The 22,101-nt window shown below is 41.0% G+C and overlaps 1 protein-coding gene across 1 annotated transcript; it reads left to right on the top strand.

Moving 5' to 3' along the window:
- The first annotated feature begins 215 nt into the window (after nt 1-215).
- LOC139578635 (coiled-coil domain-containing protein 18) lies at nt 216-2,614 on the top strand. The gene is made up of 2 exons (XM_071406502.1): nt 216-705; nt 1,173-2,614. Exons 1-2 carry the CDS (start codon nt 519-521, stop codon nt 1,388-1,390), a joined length of 405 nt encoding a protein of 134 aa, XP_071262603.1. The 5' UTR covers nt 216-518; the 3' UTR covers nt 1,391-2,614.
- Nucleotides 2,615-22,101: the final 19,487 nt, after the last annotated feature.

Genomic DNA, 22,101 nt, shown 5'->3' on the forward strand with positions numbered 1-22,101 from the left:
TAAATAGACTTGTACTGAGTTAAATGTTCTCCTTCAACATTGAGCCTAATGACTCGGCTGGTCGAGTGTATAATGTCAGTTAGCTGCAGGGCTTGGTGAAGCCAGTCTTATGACTTGTCTGATTATAACGCTCTGTACTCAGTGTTTGTTGTTTGGAGGCTGTTTTCTGCTCTTTGTTGGGGGTATATAAGAGGCCTAGATAGCCCAGCCCCAAAAGATCAACTGGAGGACTCGGGAGCAGGACAAACACTACATACTAGAGACCAGTAGAAGGAATAGCTTAGAGATTTTCAATCCAGACCAGGGAACCAGTACACGCAGAATATTGTGTACTTGTATGTGACTGACTTCTCTAGACATCCCAAAATCCTTCTACCTTTTGTGTTGTCAAGTATCGTAATCAGTGCAAACGACTTTAGGGTGACCTTTTACAGACGTAGTGTGTCTAGCAGCCGTAAGCCCCTGTTGAGAGCCAGGGTTCGTCTGTTCTCCTGACCTGTAGGCAGTTAACGGAGGACATGAATAAGGTTCAGGGTGAGCTGAGTGAGCGAGAGCAGCAGATGCTGCGTATACGGAGAGACAGCGTCACGAAGGCCTTCCAGCTCTCCAAGATGGAGAAGATGCTAGCCGAGACCAGAGGAAAGCTGGACAAGAAGACTGAGCCTGGTACAGAAAGTAAAGGACGGGACAACCGGGACGACATGGGTCTGTATCAATATCCTTCCGCTAATTGACTTCAGTTTCTTCTCTGAACTGGATGAGCACTTCATGGTTTTGGTGCTATGGATAAACGGTCATTTAAATCATTAAAATGTAGTTAATATGATAGTGCATGTACCCTTGATTTTATAGACCGTATCTACTTTTGATAGTGTATATTTTACCATGAGACCATGTCATCAAATGATTCTTCTGAGTACTTTCTTTGTTCTGGACTGATGCTCTCCCTGTGTATTTTAGCATCTTTTAGATTTGTTTTCTCTCTGCATGTCTGTGTCTTAAGGGGTTGGTTTCCAAGGCACAGATTAAGCCTAGTTCTGAACTAAAATGCATGTCAGATTTTAGTCAAGGACAAAGCTTAATCTGGGTCCAGGAAACTGGCTCAAAATGTTAGCTCTCCCTTGGAGTGACTGTTTCTGATCTTGTTCTTCTCTGGGCCTTGTCCGGTGCAGTCCAGGACCTGGAGGATAAGGTGCGTTTCACCAGGAGAGACAGGAGGAACTCCCTGCACCGCACCCAGCTGCTGGAGAGCCAGATGAAGACTGTGAAGGGAGAGCTGGTGGACACACTGGACCACCTGCAGGAGCTGCGAGACAGGCTGAGACGCTCACAGGCCAACGCAGAGCAGCGCAAAGTTGACATGGAGAAACTGCAAGCAGGGATGAGGTGAGCCAACAACCCCAATGGTTCTGGCTCAATGTGCAGGGGCAGAGGCTCCTTCAGTCTTCTCCTATGCTCACAACCACTTGGTTATTGGTACTTTGGCATCCCTTGGTACCTGCTTCACTCTTTTTCACCAATGGGGCCAGAACACCTCAATCTTGACGACAAAGCTGAATCCAAATAGTTCTTTAACTGTAACAAATGTATATTGCCTCTTTACAGTTTGTAATACTCCCAAATCTTTGGAAATACTTATCTACTTTGTTTTTACTCCGTTTTCACTTCCCACAAACTGCTTTTGTGACTTGGTTGTTGTTAGGGATTGATAAACACTTAACTTATGTTAGCTCCTATTCCCAGCACTGTATTTCCTGTCCGTGTTGTGTGGAAACTCAGAGCCAGACCAGAATGTCAATTACCGAAAAACTGTGCTACAATCCAATGGGAAAGAAGCAAAAAATATAACTGTAGTTATCTGTTTTTAACTTGTCTTAAATTGAGATAAACTTGTGCAACCCTGTGTTGCTTGTGGTGTTGGGTTGTCAAAGGTTATTATGTACATAAATACATTTTCCAGGGGACGAAGACTGATCTTCTCTGAGACTAATGATGGCTGATAAACAAAACTGATCCCCCCCTTTGTCATATATCACTTGGAGGCAGTGGTCAGTGAAACTGGTTTTGGGGTGTCTATTGGTGCTGTTTAATACATACATTCTGTGAAACAGCAGCAGCCCATGAATATGGTGTAACAAAGTTCAAATTGTGCTATTTTTTTTATAAGGTCATGTATCATTGACCTCATTACATTCTTGCCTGCCCTCCAGTTCCTATTCATACAGTATGAAAAGAAAACAGCAAGTATCATGTCTGTTTTACTGGGGGATTTTCCATACTGAAATTAAGCAGTCCCTGTTTCAATTGAAAATATTTTAGTGCGAAGATGTAAGTTCAGCCATGATGTAGCACTACTTGTATAATAAGATGAAAGGCACACATTCATTCATTTTTTTTGTCAGACAGATTATAAATGGGTGACTTGGCAACCTCTACTGTTCCTCTGTCTTGTCACATGGATGTGACCACTGAACTGGACAAGTTGCTATGGAAACTATTGTATTATCAGCTATCTTACCGCAGTTACTTTGAGTACACTGCAGAAAGCTATGGAAGCTACCCACAAAAGCAGCAGTTTGCAATGTATTACATGTGAATTAAAATGTAAACATGATGTTTTCACCGACTCATTTTTGTCTATACCATACAGATAGTGTTGTATCACAACCAGGAGGTTATATCCATTTACGGTGTTGTTTGGTACATTCTATATACTTTCCCTCAAACTGCAGGGTAGCATCGTTGCTACATGAATGGTTCCAGTGTTTCTAACAGCAGCAGGTCCCAAATGGCTCCCTTTTCCGTTTATATAGTGTACTACTTTGACCAAAGCCCTATGGGTCTTGATCCAAAGTAGTACACTATATAGGGAAAATGGTGCCATTCAGCGTCTGTCTGTTCTCCTGTTCCCTCAGGTGAGTGTCAGCTGATTCTCGGGAAGCAGCACTCATGTTCTAACTCTTAGCCCCATGGCAAAGATGTGATCAGACTAGATGTAGCATTGTTTTCCCCCACACAGACAGCATCACATGCTAGAAAGCTATTGGCTATGGCTATCATCTGCTGTCCTGTCCTTGAGCAAAACCCAAATCACTGATGTGACTGTACAAGAACATCTTTCACTTGAGAACACTCTTATATTACCTTCTGGATTCGGAGTTAAGCTCTTCTCTGTTGATCAACACTTTTGGCCCCTACTGACTGACCTGTCTGTCTGTCCGACCGACCGACCGTGTGTGCATACAAACATGATTTGTGTGTGTCATTGAGTATCTACGAGCTCTGCATGTGTGTGTATGTTTTCCCAGGGAGCTACAGAGCCAGTTGGAGACATGTAGGGAGTTGGTTTAGAAGAAACAAGGTTATAGACAAAGATACAGAACTTAAGGAAAAACAGGAGGAAATTCAACTAAAAGCCCTTCAGGTGCAGCAGAGCAACACACACATTTCATACCTGGTTTATTATTTATTCAAAGATAATAAAAGATTACTCACTATAGTTTCCCATGTCAACACATCATTTGAGCATATGTTGATTGTGATTCTTTCTGTAGCTCAGTAAGTTAGAAGCTGCAGTAGAGTCACTTTCAGGAAATCCAGCATAAACTCATTCTCCAACAGGGGGTCCTTGACCAACCAGGTTGACTACATCACATCTCATCTGAGTTAACATCACTTGCTAATGATCGGAGTAGCCCTTTTCTGTCAATCAGCATCACATGCAACATGGTTCTGATAGTTGAAATATGCATATTCTTATTTGCTAAACTTATGTAAACTATAACAGTCAAATGTTCCACAAACTCAAAGCATCTTAGCAGTGACAAACCAATCCTTGTTCATGACCTGTGGAAGTTGTGTGCTTAGTGGATCTAGTGGGTTCGAAGAGTTTGTATGTGTCTGTCAGGTGGCGTTTCCGAGTGAGGCTGGAGTTGATACAGATACAACTGCAGGGAAAAGAAGACCCGGAGAAGGTGCAGTCAGTCTGTCTCCATGCTGGAGGACAGTGAATGTATGGCTAATAATAATTGGTTAGGGTTATTTATAAACTGAGTGGTTCGAGCCCTGAATGCTGATTGGCTGACAAAACATTTATTTTTACTGCTCTAATTACTTTGGTAACCAGTATATATTAGCAATATGTCACCTCGGGGGTTTGTGATGATGTATGGCCAATATACCACGGCTAAGGGCTGTGTCCAGGTACTCTGCGTTGCGCCTAAGAACAGCCCTAGCCGTGGTATATTGGCCATATACGGCACTCCCTCGGGCCTTATTGCTTAAGTATATCACACAAAGTAGTGTTGTCATGATACCAGAATTTTGAATTTGACACCGATACCAGGTTTAGTATCACGATACTGGATACCATCACGATACTCGATACCAAAAAGAAGGCATATTATCCAGTTACAGAATGGCACTTGACCCAGACAGATAAACTCAGCTGCTTCTCTGTTCAATCACTAGGCATCTTTTGACTTCAATATTATTACATTTTTTTTTTACCTCAATTCTAGTACTGAACCATTTGTTTTAGTATTGAAAGAGTACCGAAGTTTCGGTGTACCGTGCAACACTACTTTAAAATTAGGGTTATGTTAGTGTTATGTGTAGTATATCATGCTTTTCCAGTCGATCAATGCACTTTACATAGTCAGTGGGAAATCACATCATCCACCACTAGTGACTGCATGGCTCTGTTGGAAGGCTTATTTGTCTCAAAGACCCAATGGAATTTCATCATGGGGCACTGGAAACAACTCATTGATTGAGAAGTTGAAGGAGAATGGCAAGAACCATGCACGCTAATAGGCGGGCCACAAACAGGCAAATAATGGAGCAGAACAACAGGGGTGTGCAGAATGGCATCTCGGAAGGCAAAACTCGTTGGTCCATGGCCCCACCCTGCCTGGTGTCAACGGTACAGGCTGGTGGTGGTGGTGTAATTGTGTGGGGAATGGTTGGGGTTATCTTTGTATGCATTCCTTTTTTCTTTTACCTGTACCCCCCCCCCTAAAAAAGTGAGTCACAAAAAAACGTGTCGCCTTGTTATTAACGTTCAAAATTGGAAGTCGCGTCAAAGGCTCTCTTTCCATTTAACTTGAAAACCTTATAACATCCAGTTGATAGAGACGCTGCAGATGCTATATCTCAATAACCCAGTACCCAGCATAAATAACTGAACAGTGTTTAAAGAAAACAATGGAATGAATCTGAGTTTGCACAAAGTGTAGCTTATTTGGTTGCATTGTAAACATGCATCATTCACTTATGACTGTTGGCGTGCCGCTTGGCATTTCAGGCTATTGAAATGACTTCGCTTAATTGAGGGATTTTGCATGCCCGTTGCCTATTATTTGACCTTATGATTTGGGGGCATATGAAAATCCTGAAACTGGAAATAAGCTATTGAATGGTCAGTGATCATCACTATTTGAAGCATGTAATTAACTAAATAGACTTCCATTTAGGCTGCAATATGTTATCGCCAAGCCGAGAATGTGGTTTTTAGGCCTAGAGGCTACACAAATCTACAAGGAGTCTGGTGTAGCTTTAAAAAAACAGAGGGAATTAATAAATATCAGAGGGAAATAAACATTTTTTAAACGTAATGATTAGCCTGACTTTTCTCTCCTCACCATGATCCCTAAGGGGCTCTGTAGAATCGCATTCTTGAACATGTGAACTTCAGTGGTGTAAAGAACATAAGTAAAAAATACTTTAAAGTACTACGTAATTAGTTTTTTGTGGTATCTGTACTTTACTATTTATATTTTCCACAACTTTTACTTCACAATGTTCTTAAAGAAAATAATGTACTTTTTGCTCGCTACATTTTGAATGCCAAGCAGGACAGAAAAATGGCCAAATTCACGCACTTATCAAGAGAACATCCTTGGTCATCCCTATTGCCTCTGATCTGGCGGACTCCCTAAACACACATGCTTCGTTTGTAAATTATGTCCGAGTGTTGGCTATCCGTAAATAGAAAAAAACAAGAACATGGTGCTGAAAATGGTCTGATTTGCTTAATATAAGGAATTTGAAATGATTCATACTTTTGATATTTAAATATATTTGAGCAATTACATTTACTTTTCATACTTAATTATATTTAAAACCAAATACTTTTAGACTTTTACTCAAGTAGGATTTTACTGGGTGACTTTCACTTGAGTCATTTTCTATTAAGGTATCTTTACTTTTACACCAGTATGACAATTGGGTACTTTTTCCACCACTGGTGAACTTTGATGTGCATTAATTACAAACTCGGATGTGATCTGTAAATATGAATAAAAATGTTAAATGGCAAGCCTAGTTTAGCCGACGAGAAAGCATTGAGCTATTTGTATTTGTATTTATTATGGATCCCCATTATCTGCTGCCGAGGCAGCAGCTACTCTTCCTGGGGTCCGGCAAAATTAACGCAGTTATACAATAAAAATAAAAAAACATTTACAAAACATTCATAACAGATTTCACAACACATTAAGCTATGTAGGGAGAAAGACAGGATCCTTCCTGGATTGCAATGATTGGCTGAGATAATGGTGGGGCTGGACATGCCGAGAGATGAGTCCTGATTGGTCTGGCATGTTACAGGCTTCTTCTTCTTCATTATGGCGGTCCACAGACAAATGTTAGAGGAGCATGCCGTCACCTACTGTATTGGCTGTGTATCAGCCTTCTTTTCTGAAGTGTGAATTCATTACACTTTGAAAAAAATTGCCCTACCAACTGTCGTGACTTTAATTAATCTGATTACTGTTCTATGTTTAATTGTTACCTGCTTAAATTAAATAATGTAACAATTAACTCATTAGGATTTGGGGCACCACAGAAGAGGTTGTTTAAGAGTTACCATCTCCCGAATTAAACTCTATAAGATACATATCTATTACATCAATAAACAGTCATCTTATTAATCATTACCTCGTATCATATCATCATTCTGAACAGTCGTCGTAACCTTCTTGGATTTGCAAAAACCCCAGACTTACTCATGATTCAGTACTACACAAATTGGTTTAATTATTTATTTACTAGCTAACTAAATAATAACACAGAATAAACATTCACACTTAACACATGAGACAAAGGCCCCTAGCGGACTGACACAAAAAAGGGACACTTATTGTTGATACATTTTAGAACTACTCTCACATTAATCATATACTTTGCACACGAACCGCCACCCGTTTAAAGTAAGAAATCATGCATGTACAGTGGGGAGAACAAGTATTTGATACACTGCCGATTTTGCAGGTTTTCCTACTTACAAAGCATGTAGAGGTATGTAATTTTTATCATAGGTACACTTCAACTGTGAGAGACGGAATCTAAAACAAAAATCCAGAAAATCACATTGTATGATTTTTAAGTAATTCATTTGCATTTTATTGCATGACATAAGTATTTGATCACCTACCAACCAGTAAGAATTCCGGCTCTCACAGACCTGTTACATTTTCTTTAAGAAGCCCTCCTGTTCTCCACTCATTACCTGTATTAACTGCACCTGTTTGAACTCGTTACCTGTATAAAAGACACCTGTCCACACACTCAATCAAACAGACTCCAACCTCTCCACAATGGCCAAGACCAGAGAGCTGTGTAAGGACATCAGGGATAAAATTGTAGACCTGCACAAGGCTGGGATGGGCTACAGGACAATAGGCAAGCAGCTTGGTGAGAAGGCAACAACTGTTGGCGCAATTATTAGAAAATAGAAGAAAATAGAAGAAGTTCAAGATGATGGTCAATCACCCTCGGTCTGGGGCTCCATGCAAGATCTCACCTCGTGGGGCATCAATGATCATAAGGAAGGTGAGGGATCAGCCCAGAACTACACGGCAGGACCTGGTCAATGACCTGAAGAGAGCTGGGACCACAGTCTCAAAGAAAACCATTAGTAACACACTACGCCGTCATGGATTAAAATCCTGCAGCGCACACAAGGTCCCCCTGCTCAAGCAGGCGCATGTCCAGGCCCGTCTGAAGTTTGCCAATGACCATCTGGATGATCCAGAGGAGGAATGGGAGAAGGTCATGTGGTCTGATGAGACAAAAATAGAGCTTTTTGGTCTAACTCCACTCGCCATGTTTGGAGGAAGAAGAAGTATGAGTACAACCCCAAGAACACCATCCCAACCGTGAAGCATGGAGGTGGAAACATCATTCTTTGGGGATGCTTTTCTGCAAAGGGGACAGGACGACTGCACCGTATTGAGGGGAGGATGGATGGGGCCATGTATTGCGAGATCTTAGCCAACAACCTCCTTCCCTCAGTAAGAGCATTGATGATGGGTCGTGGCTGGGTCTTCCAGCATGACAACGACCCGAAACACACAGCCAGGGCAACTAAGGAGTGGCTCCGTAAGAAGTATCTCAAGGCCCTGGAGTGGCCTAGCCAGTCTCCAGACCTGAACCCAATAGAAAATCTTTGGAGGGAGCTGAAAGTCCGTATTGCCCAGCAACAGCCCCGAAACCTGAAGGATCTGGAGAAGGTCTGTATGGAGGAGTGGGCCAAAATCCCTGCTGCAGTGTGTGCAAACCTGGTCAAGAACTACAGGAAACGTATGATCTCTGTAATTGCAAACAAAGGATTCTGTACCAAATATTAAGTTCTGCTTTTCTGATGTATCAAATACTTATGTCATGCAATAAAATGCTAATTAATTACTTAAAAATCATACAATGTGATTTTCGGGATTTTTGTTTTAGATTCCGTCTCTCACAGTTGAAGTGTACCTATGATAAAGATTACAGACCTCTACATGCTTTGTAAGTAGGAAAATCTGCAAAATCAGCAGTGTATCAAATACTTGTTCTCCCCACTGTATATGTGTGAGTGCCATTCGCCGTTTATCTGTCGGAACCAGCCCTCCTTAAGGTTTTGTCCTTTCAGCGGCAAGCTTGTATGGCTCTGATTGTCCGAAAGCGATCTCCCCTTTCCCTTCTTCTACTGTTGTTCACTCTGGAAGATAGCTAGAAAGCCGTGTCGACGGTTCCCATTGGTTATGAGCATAGTAGGATACAGTGATTTGAGAAGAGTAGTACAGTAGGATGATTTGAAGAGTTTGCTTTTCTAAATATTTGATTTAAGACAGCTAATCAGCCGTACCAGTGAATGTCCGGGAGATGAGCTTCTCGCCTACACCTCGTGTTGATATTTAAGGTTCAGGATTCAAACTTCCAACCATTTCAAATGTGTAGCTACCGTCTCATGTTTCCTGGTCTAATGTTAATTTCTGTTACCAAGCCTTTTATGCACTCTGGCCGAAGGGGACGGTTCCATCAGTCTGACACGCTCTCTGGCGTGGCTACTTACTATGCACAGTTTATAGGATATAGATTCTCATATACCTCCTAAAATCGCATTCATATCTTAACAAAAATACTTTCATAATTTTGTCATATTTCATATACAACGTTAAGGATGGAGACTTCATACCTGTAGTGTAAATACTTTTCAAGTTACAGTATTTCCTCCATAACCTTTATAATGACTTCACAAAATAAAAACCAATATGACATTCGTTTTCTATAGCTCATCTCCGACCGGCAGGTAGTCTAGTGGTTAGAGTGTTGGACTAGTAACCGAAAGGTTGCAAGATTGAATCCCAGAGCTGACAAGGTAAACACCTGTCGTTCTGCTCCTGAACAAGGCAGTTAACCCACTGTTCCTAGGCCGTCATTGAAAATAAGAATTTGTTCTTAACTGACTTGCCTATAGTAAAAAAATAAAGAATAATCCCCACGTTCTTATGTTAGAAATATGGTTCCAGTATTCGCTTTTTGAACTGTTAAAGTTTCAGCAGGAAGATTTAACAAAGCCATTCCTTGGGTTAATACTGGAGGGCAAAAGAGAGTCCTCTTCTCCTGTAATTTACGACAGGGTGTGAGCTGTCAAACAGTCCCAATTCTCTCCTCCCCTCTTCTGTGGGTGAGAGAAGGTCTGGTTATTGTCAACCATTACCAAGCTGATCTGACCCATTGTGATCCTCATAGGCCAGTCATGACACAACCCTACACCCATTAAAACCTCTTTACTATTCCACTACATTGGACCTATCTGATCCAACACCAGGCCAGAAGTCTGGGAGGACGGGACATTATAGTTCAAAACACATTGTAACTCTTCTGCAGTAAAATCTTATACACCCAAGTACCTCTGCAGCTGCCGCCACGACATCTATCCTCTGTGATTTACATTCCTGCGGTACAGTTGACAACCATGGCCATGAATGCCAAAACAAACCTTATTGAATGAAGCACGTTATTCCTATCATTCTCTATTAAAATGTGATTTTATTTGACATCGGCCTACTCACAAGGATCCTTCACCCTGGACCCATCTTCCTCTACTATTCTCTTCACTGCCTCAGCTTACCACACCTTCTGTACTACTCTGATCCTGGCAACCTCAACATGTCTTTTTCTCACCGGACACCTCTGCACCATGGGTACCCCTACAGTTTACACACACCTTTTCCCACGATACTACACATTATTTTGTCTCATATCCTCCTGCACACTTCTCACATCTAGAACACCTAAAACACCGTAATGGTTTCGGGACAAAAGCTCTCACGGGATAACTGACACATCTTAACTTTATCTGGTAAAAACTCTGCATCTCAACTCAGTAATACAGACAGTGTCTTCTCCGTTTCAGCACGTTCTCCACTGGGTCTGCGTCGCACCAAACGGCAGGCCCCACAGACACCAGTAATCTTCAACTTCAGTTGACAATCCTCAACACTTAAGCCACTCCAGTTATCACTCCTTTCAATGGCGTCCTGCTCTGGAGAGGAAAGCAAGTCACCGTTTTTGTCCCCAGTCGCGTATGCTACCTCTGTACAACAGAAACTAAAAAAAAATCTACACAATTCCGCTTCAAGTTAATTTCACCGACCCAACATTACACAACCTCTCCACCCAACCTGACACCACATATGTATCAGCCAGAAGGCAAGGATCCATTCTCTCCAAACATCTTCATCACCATCGGGACAAGGCTCAAACTCGGGGGTCTTCATTGCACCTACCACCGCACTTAATCAACTTTACTCTCGTCATGTTCAATTTCCTTCTGCAGAACTCCATATTTACTCGTTCTATTTTCTTCCTTTTATTCCTGCCCACCTTCTCCCCTGACTCCATCTCCAAGTCCAACAACCATTAAGGCATACCACGCGCTGCCATCTTGCCTTCCTCCAGCAAGTGCCTCTGTTGAGATGTGCCCAGGGTTCTGTCTATACCAGAATGGGGGCTTCCCTGGTCAGATAATCTTATACCGTGTCTATTTGGAAAGATATATACCGAACAAAGTCTTAGTCCCATGTTTCATTCTCTGAAATAAAGATCCCAGAAATTTTCCAGACTCACAATAAGCTTATTGCGCTCAAATTTTGGCCACAAATTAGTTTACATCCCAGTTAGTGAGCATTTATCCTTTGCCAACATAATCCATCCACCTGAGAGGTGTGGCATATCAAGAAGCTGATTAAACAGCATGATCATTACAATGGTGCACCTTGTGCTGGGGACAATAAAAGGCCACTCTAAAATGTGAAGCTTTGTCACACAACAAATGTCTCAAGTTAAGGGAGCATGCAATCGGCATGCTGACTGCAGGAATGTCCAACAGAGCTGTTGCCAGATAATTAAATGTTAATTTCTCTACCATAAACGGCTTCTAACTTCTTTTTAAAGAATTTGGCAATACATCCAACCTGCCTCACAACCGTTGACCACGTGTAATCACGCCCACCCATAGCTGCCCAGTCATGTGACATCCATAGGGCAGGGATCATCAACTAGATTCAGCCGTGTGCCTATTATTTTCTTGAGCGGATGGTCGTGAGGCCAGAACATAATTACAAATCATTTGTAGACTGCAAATTGACCGCAAGAAGCCCAAACAGATATAATATTTAACTAAAACAATTTCAAACCTTGCTTACATTTGTATATGATCATGTGTCACTCTTATGCATGTGCTTTGTGGACCTTAACAGAATGTGACTGGCAGAACAGGTGTTGTATGTGGAGGATGAGGGCTGCAGTAGGTTTCTCAGATAGGGGGGAGTGAGGCCTAAGAGGGTTTTTATAAATAAGCATCAACCAGTGGGTCTTGCAACGGGTATACAAAGATGACCAGTTCACAGAGGAGTATGGTGTGCAGTGATGTGTCCTATAAGGAGCATTGATGGCAAATCTGATGGCAGAATGATAAAGAACATCTAGCCTCTCGAGCACTCTTACCTGCCGATCTATAAATTACATCTCTGTAATCTAGCATGGGTAGGATGGTCATCTGAATAAGGGTTAGTTTGGCAGCTTGGGTGAAAGAGCGATTACGACAACCTAGCCTATGAATGAAAGTTTATAACGTAGGTGCACAGGTCGAGAGACAATTTGACAGACAGTGAAACATTCAATACTGCCTTGCACACTCGTGCCTGCATCAAGCTAATCGAGGGTGTTATCATTAGTCCAAACAGTTGCAAAGGAGAGTTTCTATTTGACAAATTCACGTAGATTTAACCCGTTTAGTTTCATTTGCTTCCGTTTAAGAAACATTTTAACAGAATTAGCGGAATGAATACACCCGATCACCCGCATACACAGCTGCCTTTCATAGCAGCCACATACAAATAGCATCATCACTTTGCTCGTTGTACAATTCCTTCTCGTATCTACGTGCACTCCTCCTCTCACCTTTTCCCATCACTTGTGGACTGACCAGGAAAAAAGTCCAAGCCAATTGTTCATACCATAACCACTACATGCAGCCTACATCGTTGTCGCCATATTAGCCTACATCATATGCAACATAGCTACTAGAACTAACGCGCAAGTAAACCTGCAATAATCACGCAGTACAGTGTACAGCAAGAAGTTTAGTAGTTACGCCGGTGGGTCCTGGTGCCAATAAATTAATAAAACCGAAAGCTTACTTTGACATGGAAGAGTTCCATTGTTGGAAAGCCTTAGCCAGCTAGCTAACATAAATAGCATTTCTCTGTTTGAGACGGGTTTTTGAGTAGGCTAAATTAGCTAGCTGCATTAGGTAGCTAAGTAAGTGGAAGTGTGTATATATGTATATAGGTTCAGAACTTTTGTGAAATAGCACAGTTACAAATTGAAATCAAACTGGATGGACATCAAAAATAGAGGAAGGACTAAAAACAAACAAAACAGAACTATTGTAAAATAGACTGTGTCTGTAAAATGTGTATAAGATGTATAAATTGAAGATAAAAGCCGAAGTGTTTATTAGTTTACTCCAATTGGGGGATCGGTAGTAGGGTTTGCGGGGAATAATAAAAGCTATATTCTTAAAAAAGGTATGTATGTCTATGTGTATGCATGCGTGTATGGATATATATATTTACCCCAAAAATATATGGGGGATTGGAAATGATGCAGACAATTACATTGATGGAAGCAACATTCTTTCCGCAATATTAAGCTGATCCACCCCTTAAATTATATATATATTTTTTTAAATAAGTGAAAGTGAAAAAAATACAACAAAATATAGCTAGCTCTTTCTCTGCTGCTTATCCTTAATTTTGTAAGAAATGTATTTGTTCAAAACTGTTCAATTATTGTCTTTCACTCTCTTCGAGTCAACTACTCACCACATTTTATGCACTGCAGTGCTAGCTAACTGTAGCTTATGCATTCAGTACCAGATTCATTCTCTGATCCGTTTATTGGGTGGACAACATGTCAGTTCATGGTGATGTGAATATATTTAGTATGGTTTTATCTAAAAATGAAAAAATGAAAAGAAAAAATATATATTATTATTTTATGAAATTCACTGAGTAGGATGGTCCTCCCCTTCGTTCTCTAAGGAGCCTCCACTGTGTGAGTATTATATCAGAGTGTTGATTCTAGTGTGATTAACACCAGGGAATTGAAATTGAGACCACCTGCGGTGAATAATTGCAGTGTTAACCAGGCGGTGTTGTTGTTACTTGACTGTGTTGAGTTCATTTCCGTTGAAATGAACTCAACACATGGGAGACATGGGAGGAGCTGCATTACCATATTTCCCAGCATGCTTTGTTGCAGGTTGCTTTTTAGAATAGTTTTTTTTATATTTATGTTTCTGCATTGATTGATTTAACTGATCTTATATTACACAAAGATAAATAACATACATTTGTCTAAACAAATCCAATCTATAGGTGGTTGGACATATTTCACTCGTTATTATGCCAGTTTATAAGGTTTAGGTAGTCTCATTTATCAGTCTCTTCTATCTTGGCAGTCAGTCTAACTGCAGATTATGGGTGATTAAAAGTGCAGGTTGTTTACCATCCCATATCAGTCTCTCCTACCTTGACATTCATTCTATCTACAGATTGTGGGTGATTAAAAGTTCCAGTTGTGGGCCTTCCTAACTCTGTCTGGATTCCAATAGGATTTATATAATACTTTGCATGCCATCATAATTTGACTTGCTGTTGTGGACAGCAAACCAGCATTTTCAGACCACTGTGTTATTGTTAAACTAGGCTGTTGAAGTATGGCATTGTCAAAGAAAGTAATGAACTGTCAGAAAGACATTAATTTAAATAAATATTCACTTAGGCACTTACTTTAAGAAGACAACAGTGTTGAAAGCCATTGAATGGAACAACTCGGTTACAAGCAAACACAGGCTTGGGTGGTACTGGTACCTTTCAAATTCACTCAAAAGGCACCCTGGGAAATGCATATGCAAATAAGGCTTTACACCCTACAGTGTTAAAACACCCAAAAACTAGTTACTTTAACACTGAAGGTGTTAATTACCTAACACTGAGAAAGTGTAACAGCATCATCTCTAATACAGTGTTCATTTAAGCTGGAATTTGCAACACCCATAGTATTAAGGACTCAATAGTCTTGGTGTGTTAGTTTCTCAACACTTTGATTTCGGTGGGTCACATAATTACTAAGAAAGAGTTAAATTTAACACTGTGGGTGTTATAATTCTGATCACAAATTTGCTTTGTATAGAGACTACATTCTGGAGGACAATGCCATGCTGACTCACATGCATTTACATGTAAATTCTTTAAGGCTTAAAAGGGTGTGAACTATAGGCGTAAACCCCATTTCAGCAAAATCTGTCAAGGGCTTTTATTCTACTGGTTTTACAAGTTTATCAACATCCAAAACAGCGTAACTTTCCAATGTAAACTCCAACTACAATGAATGATATACAATTTTGAAGCTCTGAGTCTGCACTTTTATAAAATGTACAGTAAAAAAAGAGACTTAAATTATACATTAAAAAAAAAACTTAATTAAACTCACATAGAGATGTGCATAGAATGTGCATAGAATCTCTGAGGGGGGAAAACAGTACAATCTCTGTAGTCTCATGGGTGTTCTAACAGGATTCCCTGCGGGGAGTAATTAGTTTCAACACATTTATCGCACCATCAAACTCAGCTTTCCCATGTAACATCTTTGTCAACGCCCACATCAGGAGTGTACAGAAGGCGGTTTGTCCTCGTGGTTCTCAGAGAGACGGGAGTGGGAGAATACTTTGCTCAGTTTAACATAATGATAGGCTTATTATCTAACACTGCACATTATAGCAGTATCACAAACACACAACCTGACCATATTTACACACACACACACTCTAGTACTCTGCTTTCACACACACAACACACTGGAATGTTCACCACTAATTCATTGTGCTGCTACTCTGGGCCCAGCTATCATCTCGTACATCTTCCTCGTTTCTTACATAATAGTCACCTCAGCTGACTTATAACTCTTATAAGAGTGGCCAAAAATCCTTAACCTCAACTGTGGCATGGAATGTCCCTTTGTTACAGTACAGAGGAGTAGTTGTGCTAATATGTGGGTAAAGGAACATAATGCATTTTCATTAGTATGATAAATGCTGTTACTAAGTCAGTTGTTAGAGTTATGCTGCAATTATGATTATTGAACAGCCCAAAAAAGTTAATGAAACAATGGATGATGGGTATTCCATAAATCATGTGTCTAGCTTGTCTTTACAGTACTGTAATCACTCAACAAAAACATGTTTACCAAGGGTTTAAGTTTTGACAGGTTTGTCTAAAGTTGGTGCCTCAGCAGTCGACATCCGTGTCTAATTCTGAGTGCTGACATAGCATCCACCTCTCTTTTGTCAAAATGGGCATATCCTTTTATTATCTTTCTGTGTGTACTGTAGCTATTTGTTCATGGGTGTGTGTGTTTGGCCATCGGGAATCTAGTCCAGGTCCAGCAGCTGTTTATGTGTAGAGAGAAGCGCCAGGAGATGCGTAGTCACTGTGAGAGCCTGGCAATACAGCTGGAAGAAAGTGTTCAGTTATGCCGTGAAATGGTTTGACCCAATCTAATGGCCTATTCACAACACACTCTTACGGTCTCTCACCTAAGAGCACATGTCAGTGGCATGATATAATTCAAACAGGGCTTGTGTGCTGTGCTACATTTACAGTGAATGCTATGTGATATAATTCCGCCTTTGAGCACGCTAAAGTCAGTGATACTTGTATATTGTAGTACTTCCTGTAATTGGTCATGAATGCGGTGCATAATGGTACTGTACCTGTTTCTGTTGTATGGTCTGTGATATGAGCGCCATGCCAGGCGTGTGGAGGAGCAGGGGAGGATGGAGGAGCAGGCTTCCTAGACAGAGGCCAGGCTCTAGGCCACAGTGGTCTCACTCAGATTGTAGTTGGACACACTCAGACGGCTGCATCAGAATGAGGTACCTAGAGCGCTCATAATAAATGTCTGTTTGGTGACAGACAGGTTCAAGAGTAGTGTGGTAGAAACATATACATCTCTAAGAATGACCCTCTAAACTATAGATTACGGCTACTAACTATTGTTAGTATAGAACTGTCTCAGGTACAGTATTCTGACCATGCGCATGACTTGTACTAGCAAGACCCTGTCTTTATTAACCCAATGGTTTAAATATTGTACAATAAATTGTGCCTTCCTGTATTGCACTTATTGTATGCTAAAATGTATTTTCTATTCTACTGAGCCATTAACTTTATGTTCTATCCTTATCTTTTATTTATTATTGTTGTTGCATTGTCGAGATGGAACCTGCAAGTAAGCAATTCGTTGGGCAGTGTATACCATGCGTATCCTGTACATACAAGTTTTTAAAAAACATAACATTTCCTGTTCATCATGTTAAAAGGTGCAATATACAGAAATCTCTCCTCCATTTCCCAGTTGCTAAAATTCAAATAGTTCACCTAATTTTAGTTTGTGACAAAACAAGCAAGAGAATTATTGTACCATCTAAAACGCTGTGAAATATCTTTTCAATAACAAAACATACTATATATTCAGCTGTTTGACGCTGATGTACAAAACCGAAAGACTCAAATTAAACTTAAGCACGGGAAGCATAGAAATAGCACAAACAGAACATATCTACCACTTCTTAGACTCGCTTTCATTTAATGACAGATCTACAGTATCTCACATTTTAATTCTGTAGATTAAAATGATATTTTATTTTACAGTCTTCAACAAAATTACAATTAATTGTTACATATTTTTTATAAAATATACCACCTATTGTTTTCCAACAGTGAGCTTTACATAGGCCTTTAGGGAACTCATACAGTTCTGTATTATTTTAACATGTGACATATTTATAACAGAACAGATGAAGGGGAATTGCATTTACTCTCATGGGTGGCTAAAAATAACTGAAAGCCACGCCCCTACCAAACTACACCTCCAGTCTTCTGATCTGACCCGCTGTGTCATATCTCAATAAACCAGCACCAATAACCTAGTAGTTTTTAAAGAAAACAACCCAACTAAGTGACCCAACGCCTGCAACCGAGCAGTTGGGTCAACCAAACAACCCAGCATTTTCTTTAGTATAGTGCACTATAAGGAATAGGGTGCCATTTGAGACAGTCTGTCTCAGCCATGTTGACATTACATGCAAGAGAGGCCACTGACCTCAGATATGTGCCTGTTTGCAGGCCAGTTACTGTAATTGCATGGTAAATCTCATAGAGTACATGTCAAAAGCAGAATTCTAAGATCCCATGGCAAACACACACAGGCAGGTCAAAGTACAATCAAAGGTTCTTTACTATAAATTCAGCTTTTAAAACAATGATAATACCAGTATCACCATGGCCCGACTAGAAATATATGAAAGGGCTAGAATTTCGGGCTATAGGCTAACTATGAGCACCGGGGCAAACACAGCAGTTGATTCACACACAAAGCAGTGGTCAATGTTTGTTTGCCTCTTTCTGAGCAGGGTTCGTTCATTCTGCTCTACCCGAGCTGGGTTCGGCTTTTCCTCTCGAGCAGGAGTAGTTAGTAGATGGTTGGTTTGGTAGTCAATGGCAGGTCGCCGGCTATCCTTGGCACTGCACCGGCCTGGCTGCGTGGTAACGTTGGGTGTAGCCTCTCGCAGTAACGTCGGATGTGTCCCCCTTGTCCGTAGTCGCGGGGGACACAATTCATACAATTAGAGCATGTACTGGCCAACAATTGGAGTCACTTACATTCTGGAAATAAGCACTTTCCCTTATTAGTGCTATAGAGAGCCTTGCATGCGTTAAGCTCTTGGTAGCCTGGCTCTGTTGTCGGTGGCTGCTTGCTGGGCTGTCTTGCACTGCGCCGGGCCTACTGGGTTGTAGCTAGCAGGGGTTGGACCCGAAATTCTTTCCCAATTGTTTTGTTCTGAAGAGAATCACAATTGTTCTTGTTCTGAACCGGTTTGAACCTCCCAAAAAGTATTGGTTTATATCGTTCCTTTTTTAACCTGTGAAATCAGTTTTTTACATTTAGCTCATTAAATTACTTCAATCAGTGCGGATAGAGCGGGCAAGCTAGTTGTTTACACACGTGACGGACAGACAAGTGTAGCCTATGCCGCAAAATGTGACTGAAATGTTACAAGTGGAAAGAGAGAGAGCGGGTTGAGGAGCAGGCGTAAAGCGTTAGGCATTTTATGACATGTATTATTTTATAAGGGATTTGCGTCAATTCAATCTGGTATCAGGACAAAATGTGATTGAGTCACCGAATATACTTTAAGTATTTTTATTAAACTCAAGCGATAAATGGTAAATGCAATTTTCGTATATACGGGCTCTCTATATCACCTCGCAGGGCAGAACAGAGAACTGGCAGGATGTAAGTAAACAGCTGTTCTTATACTGTGACAGACTAGTTCCAACCCGTCTGTTGGCCTATCACCGTAGAGGCTAAGCGTGGTTTAAACTTTGCTCAGCCTATCGCCGACGCTCAGGCTAGTCCCAGCCTCTTTGCGCTCTTTGGTGTCCCGGCGCTGTTGCTGTGTCGATTACGCTCCCTCACCCCAGAGACTGAGGTCAGACAGCTCTGCAACATTGTCGGCGCTATTTGCACCTGCATACAAAGCACACTGTTCTCGCTCAAGGCTAACCACAGCTTCCCACACACTTATCTGGGGCTAACTGTTACTTCTAGCACACACACACAGACACCCAGGCTAACAGTTGCTAATATATCACATGTGATATAGCATTGGGTTATAGTGCAATAAACACCAATCCTAACAATTTGAATTAGGGCCACAGAATTATGCCGAGGAGGAGCGGCTTCTATGAAGATACTTTGAATGTCCTTTGAGCTAGCTAGCTAACAAGCTTGAGCTAGATAGCTAACAAGCTTCTGTGCAGAACAGCACCAGATTTAAAAACAAGTCTTACCTTTGAGTTAATAAATCCAACGTGAAACATGATAACTAGGTCTATAGTATCCTTAACCAGCATTGAAAAAGTGGCCAGGTACAGTAACCTATGCTTTGGAAGGGGGGGGGGGGGGCAGGTAGCCTAAACACGCACTGGCAAAGATTTTCACCTTGCAGGCAGACGCTGGATTAAGTTTGAGTGACAGAATGAGGGCTTTGCATAGGCACTGTTTGTGACTAGAAAAAAAATGTTGGGAACGTAAAATAACGTTATTAACCCGTATCAATGCTTTAAAATAACAGTTCTGTTCCAGATGAGTATGGATCACTTCAGTTCCTGATTTAGTTTATGGTTTTCGGTTCTGTTCCTTGAACCAGTTCCAACGGTTGTCTGTGTCCAATAATGTTTGTACCATGTTTTGTGCTGCACAGTACCATGTTGTGCTGCTGCCATGTTGTGTTGCTAACATGTTGTTGTCATGCTGTGTTGCTACCATGCTGTGTTGTCATGTGTTGCTGTCATGCTATGTTGTTGTCTTAGGTCTCTATGTAGCGTTGTAGTGTCTCGTGTGATGTGTGTTTTGTCCTATATTTCTTTTACATTTTTAATCCCCCATCCCCACAGGAGGACTTTTGCCTTTTGGTAGGCCATCATTGTAAATAAGAATTTGTTATTATCTGACTTGCCTAGTTAAATACAGGCAACATTAAAAAATAAATAAAAACAGTTCCAACCCCTGGTAGTTAGTGATGGGGAAAACAAAGCTTCCTGAAGCATTTATGGCTTTCCAGTCAATTGTGTCAAAAATACAGTAGGTATATTATGTATTTGTATTTCTTTATTTAACCATGCAAGTCAGTTAAGAACAAATTCCTTTTTACAACGACGGCCTACCCCGGCCACTTGTACGCCGCCCTATGGGACTCCCAATCACGGCCGGTTGTGATACAGCCTGAAATTGAACCAGGGTCTGCAGTGACACCTCTAGCACTGAGATGCAGTGCCTTAGACCACTGTGCCACTCGGGAGCCCATTACTCAAGGCTTTGATGAACGCAGTGTACACTAGTGGCACCTGCTGGTCAAAATAATTTAGAGCAGCAAATTATTATAGATGACGTCCCACACCCCATAGCGCGTGCGCAGTGTAGCCTTTTTGTCTTCTACCAAACCAATCAGGTGGTTTTTCGCCAAAATGAAGCTTCAGATGTCACGTAACGGTTTTGACTTGAGGTTATTATTTATAGGGGTGCCAGGTAGGTTGTGCCTACCAGAGAAAACATTGGTTTCTCCTTTTGGTTTGGGAGGGAATGAGTCCCATCAAGTCTACACCAATAAAAAGGACTTATGTAAAAGTCAGGATGGAAATACACTTTTCATGAACCCTTAAAACATTGGAAAGAACTTCAAAAACAACTATTCTTTTGCATGGGTTGTATTACCAACATAAATGATCACACACACATAACCATTTAACAAATAATGAGCTCTGGTTCCTCCAGAAATGTCCTGTACCTCGGGCCTAAAAAGAGTCCAGCCCGGTAAAGAAGGTCAGGGACTCAAGTGACCTTAGTCACGCAATGTTTGTCCATAGCGTAAACCCAGTATTAATCATACAATCAAAACACTTATTTTACAACAACTATAAAGCGTATCAAAGACTAATACGTCCTCACTTACAACTAACTACATAAATCACGGTGTACATCACCCCAAAACAAATGAAACACCGTGTACAAAAAGGTTGTAGTCAGTCGGTCAGTCAGACAATCCGCCAACAGATCTCCAGCGGAGAAAGGCCACGAAGAACAACGGAGAGGTGTAGTCCACGGATACAAAGAATGGATCCGATCCTGAGTAAACTAGCTATTAGGCTACAAAAGCACACTTTTAAAAATGCAACAGAAGAGACGCTTCAGAACTGAGGGTTGACCACATCCTCATTCACGTCTCCATCACAACCCCACTTTTGCGCAGCTAATGCTGGCTATTTAATTGGGAATTAAAGGGGAAGCGCCCTATTGGAAGGAGAAGAACTATTTAATTGGGAATTAAAGGGGAAGCGCCCTATTGGAAGGAGAAGCACTGAGACGGTTCAGAAAAATTCAGGGCCGTCACAACGTGCTTCTGATAAAGTGATATAGGCATCGGCACACTGCTTCGAAGTACACCGCTTAATCAAAACTCTGTGGCACAAGTTGACTATTTATCCTAAATGGAATCTATGGCATTATTTAGAATGCTTCAGAGAGAAGCTTATACTATACTAAATAAAACAAATTATTTGAACAACAGTGCAGAAAGTGTGGTTTCACATTAAATTATTTTCTAAATATTATGCCTTCAACAGGATTCAACTTCATTCACAT

This window comes from Salvelinus alpinus, chromosome 6 (genome assembly GCF_045679555.1).
Source record: "Salvelinus alpinus chromosome 6, SLU_Salpinus.1, whole genome shotgun sequence".
NCBI lineage: Eukaryota > Metazoa > Chordata > Actinopteri > Salmoniformes > Salmonidae > Salvelinus > Salvelinus alpinus.

Bases quoted from the DNA above. Each gene is read 5' to 3' on its own strand.
- LOC139578635 (XM_071406502.1), top strand. From the start codon at position 519: ATGAATAAGGTTCAGGGTGAGCTGAGTGAGCGAGAGCAGCAGATGCTG. The intron at 706-1,172 runs GTCTGTATCAAT...TGTCCGGTGCAG, and splicing joins GGACAACCGGGACGACATGG to TCCAGGACCTGGAGGATAAG.